This window comes from Peromyscus maniculatus, chromosome 19 (genome assembly GCF_049852395.1).
Source record: "Peromyscus maniculatus bairdii isolate BWxNUB_F1_BW_parent chromosome 19, HU_Pman_BW_mat_3.1, whole genome shotgun sequence".
Lineage (NCBI taxonomy): Eukaryota > Metazoa > Chordata > Mammalia > Rodentia > Cricetidae > Peromyscus > Peromyscus maniculatus.
In genome coordinates, this window is record NC_134870.1 from 51,662,701 (window position 1) to 51,682,039 (window position 19,339).

General features: G+C 54.1%; 1 protein-coding gene across 3 annotated transcripts in view; it reads right to left on the minus strand.

The window, feature by feature from the left end:
- Positions 1–19,339, minus strand: part of Synpo (synaptopodin) — a 56,022-nt gene that overhangs the window by 23,454 nt on the left and 13,229 nt on the right. The window contains exon 2 of one of the 3 annotated variants that reach the window (XM_016003674.3): positions 13,356–13,997. In XM_016003674.3, coding sequence (XP_015859160.1) covers positions 13,356–13,737 — 382 coding nt within the window. In that variant the 5' untranslated portion in view covers positions 13,738–13,997. Of the gene's footprint in view, positions 1–6,344; positions 6,364–7,879; positions 8,093–13,355; positions 13,998–19,339 lie in introns of those variants that run through there. The other 2 variants (XM_042264301.2, XM_076555312.1) reach the window with 2 other exon arrangements.

Consider the following 19,339-nt stretch of genomic DNA (forward strand, 5'->3'; position numbering starts at 1 on the left):
ATCTGCCAGCACGGTAGTATCTCCCTCCCTGGGCCATGCGCAGAGTCCCCAGAGGCCTCCCACTGCGTGCTAGCGTTTGGTCTAAAACCATCATTCTGCCCTAACTAACCTGAGCGTGAGCTATGATGACCATTAGCAAGCCTCCCATCTGCCAAGTCTCTGCAACAGTCTCCAAAGCCCACCCTGCTGAGTGCTTGCAAGGGCTGGGTAGCACACATGCAAAGTACCTGTCAATAGGCCTGTGGCTCATGCGTGCACCAGCAATGGTGTTGTGTGTGGGCTCTGACTAACACACTCACTTTCAGAAGCAGAGAGTCTTGTTTCATCTGTCAGTGCTCACACACACTGCATCCGTATAACTGCATAGACGTCTTTGGTAACTCAGGCCGGCCTCACACATGCTGTGTAGAGGAGGATGACTTTGACCTCCTGATCCTCCTACATCTACTTCCCAAATGCTGGGATTATAGGCGTGTACCACCACACCCGAGCTTCTGTGGTACTGAGGACCTGAACCCAGGGCTTCAGGCGTGCTTGGCCAACATTCTACCCACTGAGCCACACACATCCCAGGTTCCTGACCATTGTTATCTCACACTCCATTTACCAGCATGAGGTTTACAGGCCTAAGTGGGGTGACAGGCAAGGTGACAAAGACGTCACCTCTGTCGCACCACACAATTTCACTCAACTAGAGTGATTGCTTGGGAATGGGGTTTTCGAGATGGCCGAGGTCAGGTCTCTCTACTCGGGTGCTTCCTGGGGGGCTCAGTGGCCTTTGCAGATCATGTCCCTTCTTGGTGTGGGTCCTCCCAAACTTCTTTTGCCAAGTTTGGGGTCCTGGGAAACTGCTTTCCTCTCTACCTGGTGCCAAGCACTTTTCTCACCTCAGGGCTACGATAGTAGATGTGGTCGTCACAACAGTGACGAAGGCCGTGCCGGAAAGGCCATGTCCTGGGAGCCCTGAATGTAATTCTGTTGACGAAGAGGCATAACTAATGTACCAGGATGTTCTCTCCTCCCCACCCTGACCTGCTAAGAATAGTACCAGCTACCCTTTCAGGAATCCCAAAGGGAAGAGGGCAGGACACCCAATGCGAACAGGCAAGAAAAATGTCACAGGACTGTGGCCTGCCAACTGCCCTCCCTGTTAGCCTACATGGCCAGACTCTCAAGACAGGGAACCCCAGAGAATTAAGGGTGCTTAGAGGCCAGTGGCCAAGTGCTTAAGGAGTAAAAGAGAGGCCTGGGAAGATTATATGTAAAACCTTGGAGAGGGAGGAAACATATCAGGACTTTAACTGTGTCCAAATTTGAAAATGGCTGGCCTAGGACAGTCCTCAGACTCTGGAGCTTAGAGGAACTATGCAGGGTACCTGTTAGAGTGGACACTGTCACTCGGGGGAGGTGGGGACAGGCCGCAGGGGGCGAGGCATGAGAACCTGCATGTCCAGTGACGCTGCCACTTCAACCACATGCCCTCTTTGGAGAACAGGAAAAACAAAACAAAACCTACTCTCTAGGACACAGATTGGGAAACTGAGTCCAAAGAAAGGGCTTCAGCGGAGCACCAGCAACTGAACTACCATCCCAGGGCCTTGGCTTCAGGAGACTGCCCAAGGCCAGGTGGCTGCTGGACCGCCATGCCCTGCTCAGAGCCATCCAGGCAGAGTGGGGCGGCTCCAGATGCTCTGTGAGCAACCACCATCTACGACAACCCTGAGCGTGGGGCCCACTGACAGCACCTATCCCAAGAAAGAGGACGCAGGTAGCCTTTGGCACAGCTCCAGAGGGACGGTCTCCTTCCCAGCGTCCTCCTCCAATCCTTTTGGGTCTCCAGTCCTGGACGGCTATCTCCACTGCCCCATGATGCGCTTCTCTTTGGGATGCCTCATCCTCCTAACACTCCAGCCTCACTGGCCTTCCTTTAAAGGCTCTTTGGAGGTACCATGCCCTTCCTCACCCCAGGGCCTTTGCCCCGCGGCCCTCCCTGCCTTGAGCCCTTCCGACCCTCGTCCCAGCAGCTGCGCCTTTCCGACCACACTTTTCCTTCTTCGGGGTGGTGCTCGCAGGTGGGAGTGACATTCTCGGCGCCATAGCATCCTCAGAATATTCTCCGACCTCATCAGATTCCATCCCTGTTTGTTTTAATATCAGTCCGCTCCACCCTGGCAGGGCAGAGACACCGGCTCTGACCTCCCCCGTGCCTAGGGCTGCAGTTGGGGTCGGACCAACATTTGTCGGCTAGGAGGAAAGAACAGAGCAGCGAACGGCTCACACCCCTGCTGCAAAGCCTTCACCTCCCCGACACTGCACAGTCTCACTCAACCAGAGACGCTGTTAAAGAAGGGTATTTTCAAGATGACTGGGGGGGAGACCTCGCCCCTGCGGCCTGGCTGCTCTCTGAGGCGCCGTGGCCTTTCCAGGCCATGTCACCTCTTGGTGTGGGGTCCCCAGCACCGTTTGCCAGGTTTTCGTGGGAGAAGGAGCCTGGGTGAGACTTCTAAAGCTGCAAAGAAAGGATGTTCACTAATCCCATTCCTCTATCGCTGCTTAATGCCCGGAGAGGGATGGGGGGGGGTCTCATCCGAGGCCACACAACCATTGCTCGGTGACACCAGACTTCCTTGGTGCAGCCAGGAGCCAACAGCTGAGCTTCAGGCCCACCCAGGCTCACAGAGAGCACCATCTGCCTGGAGGTTAGGAGGAATGCAGAAGGGAGAGAAGAGAGCGCATGTGGATTCAGGCCCAGAGCCAGGGGAGATGGCGGGAGCTCTCAGCAGGAGGCCCGAGGAGAGCCTGGCAGCTGGCTCCCTGGAAGCCAAATGGCCAGAGGCTGGGTGGTGGCATTGTCTGGCCCTCATGCACATGAGAGTCTATTTTTTAATCAGTACCCTCCCCATCCCCCAGTTCCACGCATGCTCTCAGAGCCCTGTGTCCTATCTCCCCAGGGCGCCCCAAAGTCCTAAGTAGCCCCGAAGGCAAGACAAGAGGCCAAGGATGAAGAGGGTCCAACTGTCTGGGTGGTGTGGGACCAGTCTGTAGACTCTCTGACCTCAGTTTCCTTATCTGTCCAGAGCTGGGCCATGCACGCCAGACTGCATGGGTTGCTGCAGCTCAGGCACTGGTACCCTTGCAAGCTCTTCAGCATTAACCACACTCACTCTGGCAGGGCTGCCCCTGCCCGTTGTACCCACGGTGCACATGTTTATCATCCTTTACCTACCCCCAAAGAAGACGGGCAGGAAAGAAAAGAGAAGGAACTGGCTCATATGCCAGTGTCAGAGGCTTGGGCCCCAAATCCCATGAGGTTTCTCTTGTCCGGGCCTGAGGGTTAGAGATAATGAAAATCAGGAGACACTCTGTGTGATCTGGAGAAGGCGGCTTGGCCTCTCAGGACTATATCATTCAGTAGTAAAGCTTGAGGTCTTTGGGGTCAGTCATTGGACCTCACTGAACTAGCCACTCTGTGCCTTGGGTTCCTACTCATGAAACAGTGAGGCTGGTTTCATAGAGCTCTTGGAACACAGAAACAAAAAAATACTTTTCAAAAACTGTTTTTTTTTGTTGTTGTTGTTGTTTTTTTGTTTGTTTGTTTGTTTGTTTTTGTTTTTTATGGAGCATGTTAGTTCCAAGAGATCTTTATTCTAGACTGGACACAAGAGTCTCAGGTAAGCCCACTGTCCCAACCATGGTCTCATTTAACTGTTCCTTCCTTACTAGAGGTCAATGCTTTGGGGTTCTACAAAGCAATTCTCTTCCATCCTTCCTGCTCATTCCTTATAGCTGAAACCTGAGGCCCGAAGGAAGCAAAGGGCTGCTTAAAACCACTAGCCCGTGAGCCCCCCCTGAAGCTCAATCCAGGTCCGATCCACTATGCTGGCTCATCCTGCCACCTCCCAAACACCCTGGCCAAACACCAAGAAGAAATTGACACAGTGATATGAGGAGCCTTGGGCGAGAGGCCATCTGCTCAAGGGCTTGCTATTTTAATGGAGATCAAAACATGGGAGTACTATTAATAAGTAGTAGCTCATTTTTTAAGCATCCATCATCAACTCACTCCATTTTCCTAACACTACAAGGCCGAGCATTGTCTCTGTTTTGTAGGATAAGGAAACAGGAGTCCAGAGGGGTTACATAATGTGCTTATGAATTCTCCGACGGCCAGGGATGAAACCCCCAAGTCTGACCACAACATTCATGTGCCAGCCATTCGGAAAGCAGGTGACACAGAGATAGACTGTGGCATCCAGGGAGGGGGACAGGGCAGGGCAGGGGAGGGCAGGGTCAGCCTTACTGAATGGAAAAGATGAACCCAGGGTGATGGAATGTCAGCAGCAGCAGCCAGTCGGTGAAGAGTTCATTCCAGAAAAAGGGCTTTGGGTAAGCCTCTGGAATCACAGGGCCTGGGGGCTGTTGTCATGTAGACGCCTTCTCCAGTCACACTGAGTAGCAACTGAGCCCCAGTGTCCATGGATAGATAGTTCACAAAGGGCTCTATACACACACTGGCCTAACTCACAGAGCCTCCCCAGAGGTCATCTGCCCTCCCTCTGGCCAGAGATCTCAAGCCCAACTCTTATGCCCTGCAATTTAAAGACCAGGGGGTGCGGGGTATGCACCCTGCAGCCAACACATACCACCCACACCCAGCTTTAAGAGTGAACCACTCACCATCCTCTACAGTACCCTCCCAGGCCCAGACTAGTACCTTCAAAGACTCTGGGTCCCATTCCGGACATGCTTCCCCCAAGATGCCCTGACCACCCTTCAAATATCATTCAGACCTCTATGCCATAGTGGTTCCCGATAAGCCTTCCCTGGCCACAAAGGGGCTGTCCCTCTGCTGGCTCTCCATCTCAACAGTGGGCTTCTTTCCATGCTATACCCACACCCCCACACCCCCAACTCTGAAATTATCTTGTTGATTTACTCATTCTTTTTTTTTTCTTGTCTTTTCTCTCAATTAAAACACAAGTGTCTATGGTGAGATGGTACATCAGATAAAGGTGTTTGTCACCAAGCCTGATGACCTGAGTACAATCCCTGGGACCCACATGATGGTAGGAGAGAACCAACTACTACTGGCCTCCATACACATACCATGTGCATGTGCACACACATACATGATGTGTTTCCCCCCACACACACACACATACAAGTAAATAAATGTAATTCAAAAATCTAGACAAAGCTTCTAGCTTCTAGCCAGGTAAGGCGGCATATACCCATTGTAATCTCAGCACACAGAAGATGGAAATAGATTGATCCTGAGTTTGGTGCTCATCTGAGCTATACAGCAAGTTCCAAACCAGCATGAACTACATAGGGGGACTCTGTCTCGATAAACAAAACAAAACAAAAAGCCCAACCCTGTGTGTATGTGTACACGCATGCACACTGTATATATACACATGTATGTACAAATACAAATGTATAGCAAGCTCCCTGAGGGCAGAATCGGACTGGCCTGTTTTCTACGATAACCTAGTTCCAAAGCACCCTTCCCCTCATTGCTAGCCAGAGCTACCGAGGTTTTAGGAAGCCAAGGGATTTAGCCAAGGTCACTTGGTAAGCCAGCAGGTAGCAGAGGTCAGCCTGGTACTAGAGCTGGGGCACTCAGCCTGGTTCCCATCCTCTCCCTGCTGACCCACCCTGGCCTCGCTGTTTTGACCCTGCTTCCTCATCACAATGGGACAGAGCTGGAAAGTCTTCGACACCAGTGCCCACTCTACTTCTCAGAGCCCATGGCGTACTGATCTGGGCAGCCCCGACTGTTTCCCCTCAGTCCCTCCCTTCCTGGCATCCACTGTTCCGATGAGCTCATGTCTGGAAGCCTAGGAAGCTCATGCCCTGAAGGAAAAGGTGCCTCCCAGGCCAGGCCCGTGGGCTGGAGGTGTGTTCAGCCTTGTGGGAAGGCAGCCTTAGCAGGGCATGCGCAGAGTGTGAACGTCCCACCTAGCAGGCCTCTGGGAATCAGCTCTGAAGACTGTAGAGAAGGGGATGAGAAAGGCCCCCTGTGTTTCTTTCTTTCTGCCAGATGCCCTAGGGCACTATGCCCCTCCCACTTATTAAAGTGTCAATTTTTTCCCCCCAGAGAGAGAGGGTTCTGCTGCCTTCTGCCTACAACTAAACTGTCCATTAAAAGGAACCTGTCGCCTGGCGGTGGTGGCACACGCCTTTAATCCCAGTACTCGGGAGGCGGAGGCAGAGCCAGGCCGATCTCTGTGAGTTTGAGGCCAGCCTGGTCTACAGAGCAAGTTCCAGGACAGGCACCAAAGCTACACAGAGAAACCCTGTCTTAGGGGAAAAAAAAAAAAAAAAAAAAGTGTTGATCTTACCTTCCAGGGAGTGTAGAACAACAGCTGGCGAGGGAGGGAAAGAGTTAAAGACCTTATTTTCACTGTGCAAATACTGACTCAGTCCTAACTTAGTTAAAAGGGGTGCAGGAGATTGGGTGTGGCTTGCAAAGCGAGGGCAGGCTAAAAATTAGGACGGAAAGCCTTGGTGGCCCAGCAGCAAATATTTGCTGTTAGCTCTTCCAGTATCAAGCCTGAATGATGCTAGAACTAGCCAGAAGCAGGTCAGCTCTGGACAGGGATTTCGGGCTCCTGCTGGGGGACCATCGTCAGCTTCAGTTTACGCCTCAGCACCCCCCTCCCCGCAACATGGCTAGGGGCCAGGTCTGGGTCAGTGACAGGGCAGACTGGCTGCAAGGCAAGGCCCCCCACAGTACCCCCCTCTTCCTCATGACAAGCATCAGATTTCATCAGATTTCATCCCTCACTTTCCAAAGCAATAAGAGTGGGACATCCTGATGGGTCACCGTGGTACTTGGGTTTGTAGCACAGTTGCCCCCCCCCTCGGGGCCCACCTTCCTTCCTCTCTGGGATCGGGAGAAGGGAGGGGGCGCCAGGACCCTACAACAAGGCGGTTCACTGCAGGGTCACTTGCCACTCAGGACCGGTGGGAGTGGGGGTTAGGATACATGCCACCTGCGGCTTCTCGCTCAGCTGTTTACCCAACTTCTAAAACACCCAGATGCGGAGCACAGGGGTCCCTATCTCCACCTAGAATTAGACCCAGAACTTGGGGTTGAGGGAGGACGTGGAGACCTTTCCCCTAGATTCCTCAGAGGTTTTTACCAGGGCCCTAGGCGGGATCTTTCCCCTCGCCTCATTCCACAGTGCAGTGTCAGAAAAGAGCCGGCCCTTTCTGGTAATTAAGCGAAAGGTGGAGCTGTGAGACGAGGAAGACTCGGGAGTCCCTTGGGGCACTTTATAAAGGTCTTGATTTCCCCGGGTAGGATTGGGCTGGGCCCTGGAGGTCCCAGCTGTGTAGCGGTGTGGCTCCCCTGCGCACAGCTGCAGCTCCCTCGGCCGGGCCGCTCCGCCCGCGGGAAATGGAGGTGCCCGCCGGCACAGTTGGTCCTGCTGCCCCCGCGGGCGCCCACGTCCGTTCAGCCGCAGGCTCCTGGGTCTTGCCGCCGGATCTCCCGGAGCCGGCAGGGACTCAGAGCTAGGGCTAGTGCCCATGCCTGAGTCAGGGGGTTGCATGTCTCCCCTACCCCCCATCGACAGGCTTGCGGAGAGGGACACATAGCTGAAGCTCACACAGCCCGGGGAGATAGCGCCCCGGGACAGGGCGTCCTCCGGTTTCCGAGCTGCTGGAGAGCCCTGAGATCTCTCCAGCCTGCACTGCACAGACGGGGAAACTGAGGCTCGGTGTAGCAGCAACTTGGCAAGGCTCACCCTGAAGGCAGGGACTGGAGCCCAGATGTGCCACCTCCCTCCTCCGGGGGAGGTACGAGCAGCTGCGCAGGTGGCAAGGGCAAGGCTCACTGGGCGCCTCGCCAGCCCCGAGCCCCCCCACTCACCTCCAGCAGCGGTGTGCGCTCCCTGGGCTCCCGGGCGCCGCCGCCTTGGCTCACCTGGCTACGTCCATGCGTGAGCCCCGCCCCGAGATCCCTGCACCCCGCCCAGCGGCGGCGCCCGCTCAGCGCCCCGAAGCCAGGTCCTGGCCGCTGGAGGCTGAAGGGGACCGGAGCGGGAGCCGCGGGCGCTGGGCGGGCGCCGCTCTCCCGCTGTGCGCTCCCCCGGGCCCTAGCGCCGCCCCTCCCGCGCCCCGCCCAGCCCCCGGGGTGCGACACCCCCTTCCCCCGCTGTGGCCAAGGCCTCATCTCCAGCCGGGTCCGGCTCTCTCCTCGCGTCCTCACTATGCATCTCACTTGCGGATGCCCCTGTCCCTCCGTCTCCTCATCTTACTGTGTATCTCTGGGTCTGCGGTCCTGCCCTTAAATTCTTTCTCACTCCGTTTCTCCCTGCGCCGCCATCTCTCTGCCCCTTTCTCTTCCTGCTACCCTCCTTTAAAAATCTGTCTTTGAGATTCTGTCCCCTCAAGTGATAACCACGACACCCCCCACCCCCGCGCCCCACATAGCCAAGTAACCAGAGTAACTATCTTCTTTTGTAGGGCTTAAGCAAAGAGGCTGGGAGGGCTGTCATCAGCCCGTTGTCCTCCCCTGACTTAATTAGCTATCAGCAGCAAGGGCAGAGATGCTGGGAGGCTTTGATTCCCCAACTTCTGCAGAACACCGTTAGGGTTGAGCTCAGCAGAGGCCATGGCAATTGTCCCTCTGCTTCAGTGGGGACATCACACACACACACACACACACACACACACACACACACACACACACACACACACAGCTGTTAAAAGTCCATATTCCCACATTCCAGTGCAGCTCCCATGGGGAGTTGTTGGTGGACTTGGAAACATAACTGGTTAACGAGCACCCCCATATCCCCAGCAGTTCCGAAGGAGGACCACACTGGTTGATGACTCCTTCAGTCAGAGTGGCTCCAGGATCACTGGTCCCCAAGAACCGTGTTTAGGTTTCTGATAAAGGAACTTAGAAATATGCTGACATCCACCCACCCCACCCAAGGTCTTCTAAAACACAGACTCAAAGATGTTCAGGTTTCAGACTGTCCCTGTCCCCAGTGGGTAGGCTCTGAGAGCAGGAGGTCAGGTGAATGGGGAGACAAATCCACTCTGGCCCCTTCCATCCCTCTGTCTGGCTTTGTGGGCTTCAGGGAATTCCTCCGGCCAGTGGTCACTCTTGTCCTGGTGGGTTGGGTGGGGGACAAGAAGACATCCTGGAGATGGCACCAGGCAAGAGATTGCTCTCTCCTTGTGCATGTGCTGGGGAGGTGGCTGCAGCCTAGCCTGTGGAAATCCAGGAAACAGTGCGTGGGTGAGAGGAAGAGAGAGAGAGAGAGAGAGGCTAGGATTACTGTGTGGGTGGCTGTGAAAGCAAGAGATGGGGAAAAGAAAGGCGGAGAGAAAGTGGTTCCGTCTGCGTGTGGGTGTGTGACGGTGGATGTGCATGAGTGGCTGTGGCTGGAACACAGACCAGGAGTGTGTAGCAAAAGAAAGGAAGGGCAGGACATGGCTTAATTCTTGTCTACAGGAAACTGTGTACTCGTGTGCGAACACTTACATGTGTCTGCGTGACCTGACGTGGGATGGGGGCTATGTAAACAAACCTGAGACACTTGCCTGCATGTACTGTGATATGATGGATGAGGGGCTGCTTGGGAGGGTGTATGCCAGTGTCTTCCCGTTGTACATATGTGTGCTGGGGTGTGATGGCATTCACACGTGTATCAACTGAAAAGGTCATAGGAGAATGTCTGGGAATGTGGCATGTCGACACTGTGGTGTACACATGTGTTCATGGATGGATATGGTATGTATGTTTGATCGAACAGCACAGGAAGGTATATGTCAATCTGTGAGCAGTGTTCTTCACGGCCATCTTCCGGTTAAAGTCACCAGGGTGTGGGGCTCCCTACCCAGCCTCCTCAGCCATCTGCTCTTTCCCAGAAGCCTAAGGGACAGGAGCCTTGACCCTGGCTCCTTGACCTTGACCAGACTCTGTCAGCTCTCTCCCTAATAAAACAGATGTAGTTCATTTCCCTGTTTAATCAAGATGGAGGTGGCCAGGGCAGGCTTACCTTACAATCTATACCCATACCCCTATCCTCCTACCCATCTGAGGCTCAAGGCAGTGTCTGTTAGAGTGGCAAAGGCCCCAGCATCCTACGGATAACCTTCACCACCAAGTGGCCGCTGGCAAAGGAGAAGCTGGGTCAGCAGTGGCTCCCAGGTCTCCCCGTTACATCTGAAGAAGAGGAATGAGGCTTGGGTGGGTCCCCCACCCACTCTCAGAGCCTGAACAACCATTTTCCAGCCCCAGGTGGGTGGAAGAACATAAGCCTGCTTCCTTGTTGCCATGGAAACAAAGCAGCAGAAAGAGGATTTAGAAGCATGGGCCCAAGACCTCTCAGGGTTCAAATCTCAGCTCCTCCACCTACAGGCCGTTGGCCTTCACTGTGACAGTTCTCTGAAATTCTGTGTGCCTAGTTTCCTCATCTGTAAGACAGAGATGAGGAAAGAGTGAACTGGGTCTGGGAGGCACACCCGTAATCCCAGCATCCGAGAGGCCACAGTTCAAGGTCAGCCCAGATTTCCTCAGCAAATGTCAGGCCTTAGCGAGACTGCACAGCAAGACTGTCTCAAAATAAAAAGGAGAGGAGGAGGAGGAGACGGCAGTGGCAAGTCTGAACTTCCTAAGGCTATTCAGAGGATGCAATGGAGCACTCTGTATAAAACATTCCACTCGGAACAGAGCATCTGAAAAGAGAAGCAACCCGGGGTTCCAGCCTTCCATTTTGCTACCAATTTACTGGGTGACTTTGCAAGCCTGTCATTTTCTGTTTCTCTCCCTCTGTCGCCATCGGCACAGCAGACTCAGTCCCCTGCCAGGTACAATCAGCTGAGACTCTGTGGCGAGGACGGCTACAGGGTAGAGCTCTTTCTTGGCCAACTGTGGACCATCTGATCACATCCTCTACCAGACTTCCCTCAGCCACTGGTGACATGGAACTTGAACTTGAGTCTGCAGTCCCTTCTTGCCTGCCAAAGGCCCTCTTCGGCCCAGCTCGCCTGGTACCAGCATCCGCTGATCCCAAAGAAAGGTCTGTAAGGTGCCCGAGGCAGAAGACAAATGGCTTGGACCTCAGTCTGCCAGGCAGCACTCCAGAAAGCCAGGTTTAATAGCGGAAGGATGGGTGTGATTGTCTGAAGATGCTTATGATCCTCTCTGTAATGAGAGGAAGCTTGGAGAGGAAGCCCTAAGCCGCTAATAACCTGGCAGCTCCCCAGGCTCCTTCCCTCCAGCTCTCCAGGCAGAGGGAAGGGACCTGCCACTACCCATCCCCAGGGAGCAGAAAGGTCATTGAGACTTAGATCCAAGACCACCCAGATTTCCACTCCTTAGCAAGACCCAGCTTCCTGTGAGAAGTCTCACCTCTCCCTTCTCTCCTCCTGAGGCCGCCTCTGCCTCTCTGTCCCTAGAGTGCTCAGGCCAACTGGATGGACAGTAAAGAGACAAATGAATTGGGCTGCTCATGAAAAGGATGCACTGAGGAGTCTCCGAGCTGACAATGACTGCGTACCTTGGACTGGTGACTTGAATCTCTGAGTCTCTATTGTCTCACCTGTCCTTCCTGGGAAAACTACAGTGAGATCCCATCAAATGACCCACGGGGTGTGAGATGCCAACAAAGTCACTAAAGGTGATCTTTTCTCCTCTCCACCTCACCCATAGTTGCTACCATTCCAGGGTATCTGCAGAAAGCGCCATTTCAGAGTAGAAATCCTAGCTAATAGCACGAGGCCCATTAGTCAAACAGCCATCCGTGGCCGGCCATGCTAGTCACATCCTGGACAAGTCACTTACAGTACTCCTGAGCCTCCATCTTTCATCTGTGGAATGGGCTCTGCATGAAGCCACACTGAGAAGCTGTTAGCATAGCAGTTTCTGCACACAGCTCAACCTACAGCAGTTGTGTGGTTCAGCCAGTAATGATCGTTTCCATTTCGCTTTACACAGCTACCTAGAGCATTGTAAATTTTCCAAAACAGCCACAGCTAAGATCATGGCACCCTTTCAACAGCTCCTGTTTTTATTCTGTTTTCACAGATGAAAAAAAAAAAAAAATGAGCTCACCAAAGGGACTTGCTAGGGCTTGATGACTGAGTACTGGGCTTGATACGCATCATCCCTGCCTCCTGACCTAGCTGTGGCCCAGGTAAGGGCAGGGAGCAAGTCACAACGGTCCTCGGGTGCCCGAGGACCCATATTCAGGCTGCCTCTGGGATCCTCCACCTTGTTTAGAGGCTCTGAAGGTCCCTCGCTGCTCCCGCCCAGCTCTCTGTATGTAGAGCCCATGCCTGGGCAGGGACTGTGACCCAAGGAGATGATCAGAACTTGGAGAGAATTATGGCAGAGAGCAGAGTGGGTGAGAAGGCTGGTGAGGTGCCAGCTCCGGCGTCAGCAACGCCTGCAGAGAAATGAAGTGTTCCTTCACTCGCCTGACGCACAAGCCCTCCCAGGACTGTCCCCCGCCCCCCCACACACACACTCTCTGCGCCCTGGGGACTTGCTGGCAGCTGCTCTCCTGCCTGGGCAGATGGCGGCTCAGCTCACAGCCAGCCCCACCCCACCCCCAGTGTGAACCCACTGCAGCAGCGGTTTCCACTGCCCCTGGCCAGCGGCGGAGGCAATGAGGCAGCCTAGCTTGGTTCCCTGGCCTCACCCTGTGGGCTCGGCGGACTCGGAGGACTCCAGCACTCGCTGGCCCCAGGAGACAATGATCCTCCTCCCTCCACAAGCTGTCATCAGATCTTGCTGCAGTCCAGGTGACAAGGCTTCTTCTGCCTTTGTCATTCATCACTGACAGATGGAGAACCGAGGCCTGAGCGAGGACCCTTCGCCTAGCTCAGCCATCAATACGCCGCCAGCCGAGGGTCCCGGATGAGCACTCTCCTACTCTTGAGTCTCAGTTTCCCCACTGAGGTCAGCTTACACAAAAGGCTTCAGTCTCTGACCTGTCAGCACCTGTGAGGCTACAGCCTCCCTGTCGGGGTGTCTGTTTGTCCAGAGCTCCCACTGGGCTCTCTGGGTTTAATGAGGGGGCTCTGCCCAGGTCAGTTGCTTAGGACTTCACAGCCACTTGCTACCAGTAATGGTTAATGGGCAGGTGATGGGGGAGTGGGTTTTTTGTCAACCAAGTGAGATATGGGCTTTCTACTGATGCCTTCTCGACAAACAGCTGGAACTACACACACTGCCCAGGTGCCCATCTCCCACAACTGGAGATCTGGACACGCTGGAAGACTTGTGATCATTGTTAATCATCCTAGGAAAAACGTGCTTTTAAAGTCCCTGATTAAGACCATGTGGGGTTTCCTATGGCCCGGAGGGAGAAGGGATACAAGCTTACCTGGCTTCTGGGCCACCCTGGGCCCAGGGCTGGTGCTGCCACTGGTGGTCATCACTTTTCGGGCCTGTACCACATCCCAGTCCTGGCTGGCCCTGTCACTGTGCTGGAACCCACCTCGCGCCTCCCTGGAACAGCTGGATGGCTGGATTACGCCTGAGGCTCTGGAGAGCTGTGCGGTCCCATGGCTGACTCTGTTTCTGTCGGCCACCTCTTCTTCCAGCTCCGCAAGCCTCCCCTCCCCCTGCAGGCCATCTTCACTGCTGCTCTCCTCGGCTTCCAGAGCCAGGCACCGGTAGCTGCCATCCGGGATCTGGAAGGTGCAAGGGGCAGGCCTCCCCTCGCTGGGCCCAAGGGGCAGGGGTGGGAAGTGAGGGCCCAACATTGTGGTCCTCTCCTCGGCAGGACAAAGCAGCGGCCTCCTGGTGCAGGGTGGGTGACCCCTGTGAGTACTGCTCCTCAATCCTCTCGAGGCCTCCTTGGGTTCTCTGCAGAGTCACCTTCTTCTGCTGCTGCACAGGATTAGAGTGAGGTCCAGCTGAGGGGTGAGACAAGTCCTTTCTGGGCTGGGTGAAGATGTAGTCCTCCAACCCTTCTCCTTACCCTCCTGGGCTCTGCTATGTAGGGCCCTCCAGAGAGATCTATCTGCATAGGAAGAGAAGATGCCACACATCAGAGAGCTCACTGAATGTTCTGAAGGGAATCGCTGGGACCTCTCCACCCCTGGGTAGCCTCAAGAGCTGGCTGGGATCTGGGGTACGGTTCCCACTCCTCCACAGGGAAGTGTTTCCAGAGGTTCGGCCTTGTAGCAAGCTGTTCATACCCTATTCCCTAGGCTACCTGACACTTATTTACTTAATGTTCCCCTTCAATCCACTTTAAATAACATAACTTCTATCACTAGACTTATCTTGAGCAATAATTGCAGGAAAACCACAAGCCAATCGGGCCAAGTCACCCCCTTCCCTGTGCACATTAAATAAATATCTACTTAGTTTAAAACACTCATGAGCACCATGTAAAAAGAATTCTTTCACGTCCCACCAAAGGTACACACACCGTGAGAACCACAGGGACAGTGGGGTGCGGGGTACACAATTAGGGTACACAGCTGGTTATTAGAGCCAACACAATGGGGTGCTCACAGGTGCCCAGACTTTGAGCCAGGATCCGACTCTGCCACTTGTGTGCTGGCCTCTGAGTCTCCCCTCCCCCATCTGTGAAATGGACATTGTGATCTAGCTTGAGCACCCCCGAATCTGAAAACCCCAAACCCAGAACGTTCTGAGCAGCATCACGTAGCCACCAGTGTGAATCCCATCCCTGGATTTGGGGACTAAGTCACAGTAAACATAAGGTGCAGTTAAAAAAGAAAAAAAAAAAAAGCATCGTGTAAAATGGTCTTCAGGCTGGGTATAAGATATGTACGAAACAGAAATTAAACTTAATTTTAGACTTAGCTTCGCATCCCCAAAGCTATCCTCATTATGCATATGCAAATTTTTCAAAAGTCTAAAATCTGAAACACTAAAATCTGGTCCCAAGCACTTTAGATGAGGGATCAACTCCAATTTAATTGTGGAAAGGGTTCTATGAAAAAAACGCATGCAGAGTGTTGAGCACACTTTCTGAGCCATCGCTTAACTTATGCGGGCTACTCTTTCATCCCACAGAAAGTTATCAGGGCCCCCATTCTACTTCAGATAATCGTAAAAAAATATGGAGTGTAGATGAAGGTGTGGTGCTCTAGTTCATGAAGTTTTGACATCTGTTAGAGCAGTGGTTCTCAGCCTTAAAAGCTGCAATCCCTTAATCCAGTTCCTCGTGTTATGGTGACCCCCCCAACCATAAAATTATTTTCATTGCTACTTCATAACTGTAATTTTGCCGCTGTTATGAATCGTAATGTAAGTATCTGTGAAAGGGCCCTTTGGCCACCAAAGGGGTCACGACACACAGCTTGAGAACTGCTGTGTTGGGGAGAGCTGTGAATAATAATGAGAAAACAGTGATCATAGTAGAATTATTTGTAAATGTTACGGATGATGATAATCAGGAGAGGGCGGGAGCTTTCTCTAAGGGCTGAGGAGGAGGGGATGAATGGAGGGTACTTGGGCGGAAGAGCTTGGCAGATGGAGAGTGGGTGTGGAGAAGGGGGAGGAATGTGGGGTACCACACAGGTCCCTGGCTCTGAGGACACATGACTGTGTTCGTGGAGGTTGGAAACAAACAGGAAGGGGCAGGTGGCCAGTGGAACGAGGAGGTGCCTGATGTTTAGATTTCCAGGGGAGATGTGCAGTGGGCAGGTCCATGGTGGAGTCCCACCCACAGTGGGGACAAACGTTTGGAAGTCATTTGAGGAGACACAGAGTCGGACATGAAGAAGACCTTTTCAGTTGAGCTGGTAGCCCTTAAGGCAGGGCACACACTGCTGGTCATGCTTGGAGGCACCCTTGCAGATCTTGTTGAAAGACTCCATTCTCCCACTGCTTAGCCATGTGAACTCTCTGTTAGGAGACAGACAGAGGACTCATGCGTGCGCATACTCAGGTTCTGGCTGCGCCTGGCTGGGGAGAATTCATTAACGTCTACTGGCTTGATGACAGCGGGACCAAGCCTGACCACCCGTGGCCCTTAGGCCTCTAGCCCAGGCAGGGGCTGCTCATCCCAAATGTAGTAGTCTGGGTTGAGGTCCCGGCCTCTGGCTGGGGCTGTGCCAGGAGACACTGGTAAGCGGACTGGGAGATGAGCACATAACTAGACCCTCCGGTAGCTCAGAGTCAACCAGGAGAAGGCAAGCATGAGTCCTCACCAGAGAGAGAACCAAGCACCTGTGAGCAGGACCCGGGAAGAAGGGAGCCCCCAGGACTGAACACACACTTCCTCCTGGGCGTTCACTTAGGTAAGCACCCTGAGTACCAGGCAGATGCTTTCATGACTCATCCTAGAGGGAGGGAAAGTGGGAATCCACTCAATGAAGTGACCCAGCTAGGAGTCACACCCCGCTCTGACACCTTGACCATGAGGCTGGACCTCAAACCTGATGGAGGTGGCCTCAGGTCTTCACTCCCTCCCCAGGATCCCGGGGCTCCTGCTGCTGGAGTGTCAAAGGCCTTCTCATGGAGGGGACCCTAGCTTCTGCATGGGCCTGGCCAGGTGCCTCCTGCCCCCCGGAGTCAGTGGTCCCCAAGGGCACAATGCAACTCGGGCAGCCAGTGCCGGAAGGGCCACAGGACTCCGGCATCCCAGAGCCATGATTTTCGGTACTCAGAGCCACCCACCCCTACCCTGTCACAGAACCAGATGGCAGGAGGCAGGAGGAGTGGGTGAAGGGCGGGGGCAGGGCTCTCTGACTCCCTGTGGGGGCCTCGCCTGCTCCATCCCTGCTTCTGTTTTGCTGTATTTGACAGTGGCCACGGTTTCCAGGAAAGAAGAGAGAGGCGGAAAAGTTAACTTTCCGCCACCCACACAAATATTTTTGGCCCGCTTTGTCTTCGGGCTGCCAAGCCGGGAGGGAGGGGTTGGCAGGAGCACTCCGATTCAGAGATCCCTCCCAAGGAGGCAGGATTTCCAATCCAGGCAGGGACTCAGCAGGGGTCCTAGCAGGCCTGCGCTCTGAAATGCCCAGGGATGTTCCAGAGCTACAGGGACTCATAGCCACAATAGTAGGCCCTGCCTCCTAAGTGTCTACTAGGTACTGGTCTGAGACCTTTACCCATAGTTCTCCAGGACGGTGGTGGAGTGTGTGGTCTGGGGATGAAGAGCCTGTAGCTTGATACCATGTCTAGAGTTTCGGGCAAGAAGGTTAAGAGGGTGGGAACCTAGGCTGTCAGAGTCAGTGCTCTTAGCTACCACTTTTAGGAGCTACAAACTGTGGCTCCAGGGACTACAGTACAGCCCCCCTGGGGATGCTGAGCCCATGTGGCTGCCCATCTGTGTGGGCAGGAGAAGGACAGTCCTGCTTAGCAGAGATGGAAAGGGCCCCTCCCAAGCTTGAAATGCATTTTCACGCACACCCTGCCCCTGTCTTGCTACCAGCTCTGAGCTCTGGCCTACAGAGTCCACTCCTCCCCACCCACGCCACAGAGGGAGCCTGGAGCCCAGGTGAAGGGGGCAGGGTCCTAATTGAACCCAGGCACCTGAATGCTCCAACCTCAGCCCCACAGCCCAGTTGGGTGTCAGATGCCCTGCAGTCCCAACGCCTGACCAGACATCCCAGGCTCTTTCTGCTGCCAGCTTCTGAAAACAGAGTCCAGCATCTGTGACCCGGGGGGTGGGGGGGTGGGGTGGGGTGGGGTGGGGGGGTCTCACGTCCCTTTGTGCTGCTCTCTGCGTGGTGGGGGAAGGGTGCTGGCTTAGAGTCAGACCCTGGTTCAAATTCTCTCTGTCTCTGTCTCTGTCTCCATCTCTCTCTGTCTCTGTCTCTCTCTGTCTCTGTCTCTCTCTGTCTCCGTCTGTCTCTGTCTCTCTGTCTCTGTCTCTCTGTCTCTGTCTCTCTGTCTCCGTCTCTCTCTCTCTGTCTCTCTGTCTCTGTCTGTCTCTGTCACACACACACACACACACACACACACACACACACACACTGAGCTGCCTGGCTTGAGCCAGCCTCCTCTGTTTCCCAGGGTGGTTGTAGAGATTTGTAGACAGAGTGCAAGCTCACTTCTTTCAGCCACCGGCTGCTCTGATGGTTCTGTGGATGCTTGCAGGCCAGACATTCAGGGCCAGTGACTGCCATTTACAGGCTACAGGACTGGAAGACCAGAAGAGCCTACTATGTGGTTATCAAGGAAGTGAGGAAGCAAGGGCTGCCGGAGGGTACACAACGGGTCACAACAAGAGGTGCACAATGGAGTCCAGGCATGGGGTCCTTGTCCTCACTCTCCCAGAGTCATCACAGGCTCTGGGCTTCTTCTCTTTTTGTCTTTTCCCTTCCTTTTCTTTTTCCTATTTATATCCCCCTTCTCTCTCTTCTCTTTCTTTTTGACAGAATCTCTAGCCCACACAGGCCTCAAGCTGGTTATGTAGCCAAGGATAACCTTGATCCTATGATTCTCCTGTCTCTACCTCCTAGATGTGTACCACCAAGCTGTTTATATGGTGTTGGGGGTTACACCAAAGGCCTTGGACATGGCAGACAAGCACTCTACCAAGTGAGCCACATCTTTAGCCCCTTTTTTCTTTTTTAAATTATTTTTAAATTTTTAAATTTTATCTGTATGAGTGTTTTACTGCATGTATATATGTCCACCACGTGCATGCCTTGTGCCCACGGAAGCCAGAAGAAGGTGTTGGCTTCCCCATAGTGGGAGTCATGGATAGCTGTGACCCGTCATGTGGGCACTAAGAACTGAGCCTGGGTCCTCTGCCAAAGCAGCAAATGTTCTTAACCACTGAGCCATCTCCCCAGCCTCCCCCCAGCCTCCCCCCACCCCCTTGTTTTCTTATGGCACAGTCTCACTCTATAGCCCTGGTTAGCTTCCAACTCATGTCCTCCTGCCTCTCCCCTACCCCGACCCGAGGGCTGAGATTCTGCAGAGGACGAAATTAAGCTGAGAAGGAATTAGTAGCCCAGGAAGATAAGACCCTCATACCCCAAAAGGTCCTTCTCCCTAGCTGACCCCATGCTCCCCTGCAGTCTATTTCTGCCTCTATACTCCATAGGATCTGGCCCATGGTTCTTGGCTTCCTAAGAGAGATGATCCATCAAGGCCCCAAGAAGACAAGAAGGCGAGAGACCACTGGAGACAGATCTGGAAACCCATGCGGGTTTGGATAAGCCAAGGCTGAGCACGTTGGGAAGGGCCTAGGCAGGGGAGGCTGGAAGAGAGAGGGCCAGGCTGTGACAGGCCTCAATTGCCAGGACCCCTTCCGCTAACAGTGTGGAAGCAACCCTGTAGGACTGCCGCTGGGCCAGCTCTGTGGAATGGGGCTGAGGGCAGCGTGGCTTGAGCAGAAGGCAGAGACCGCACCGGCACTGGCATTCAGGG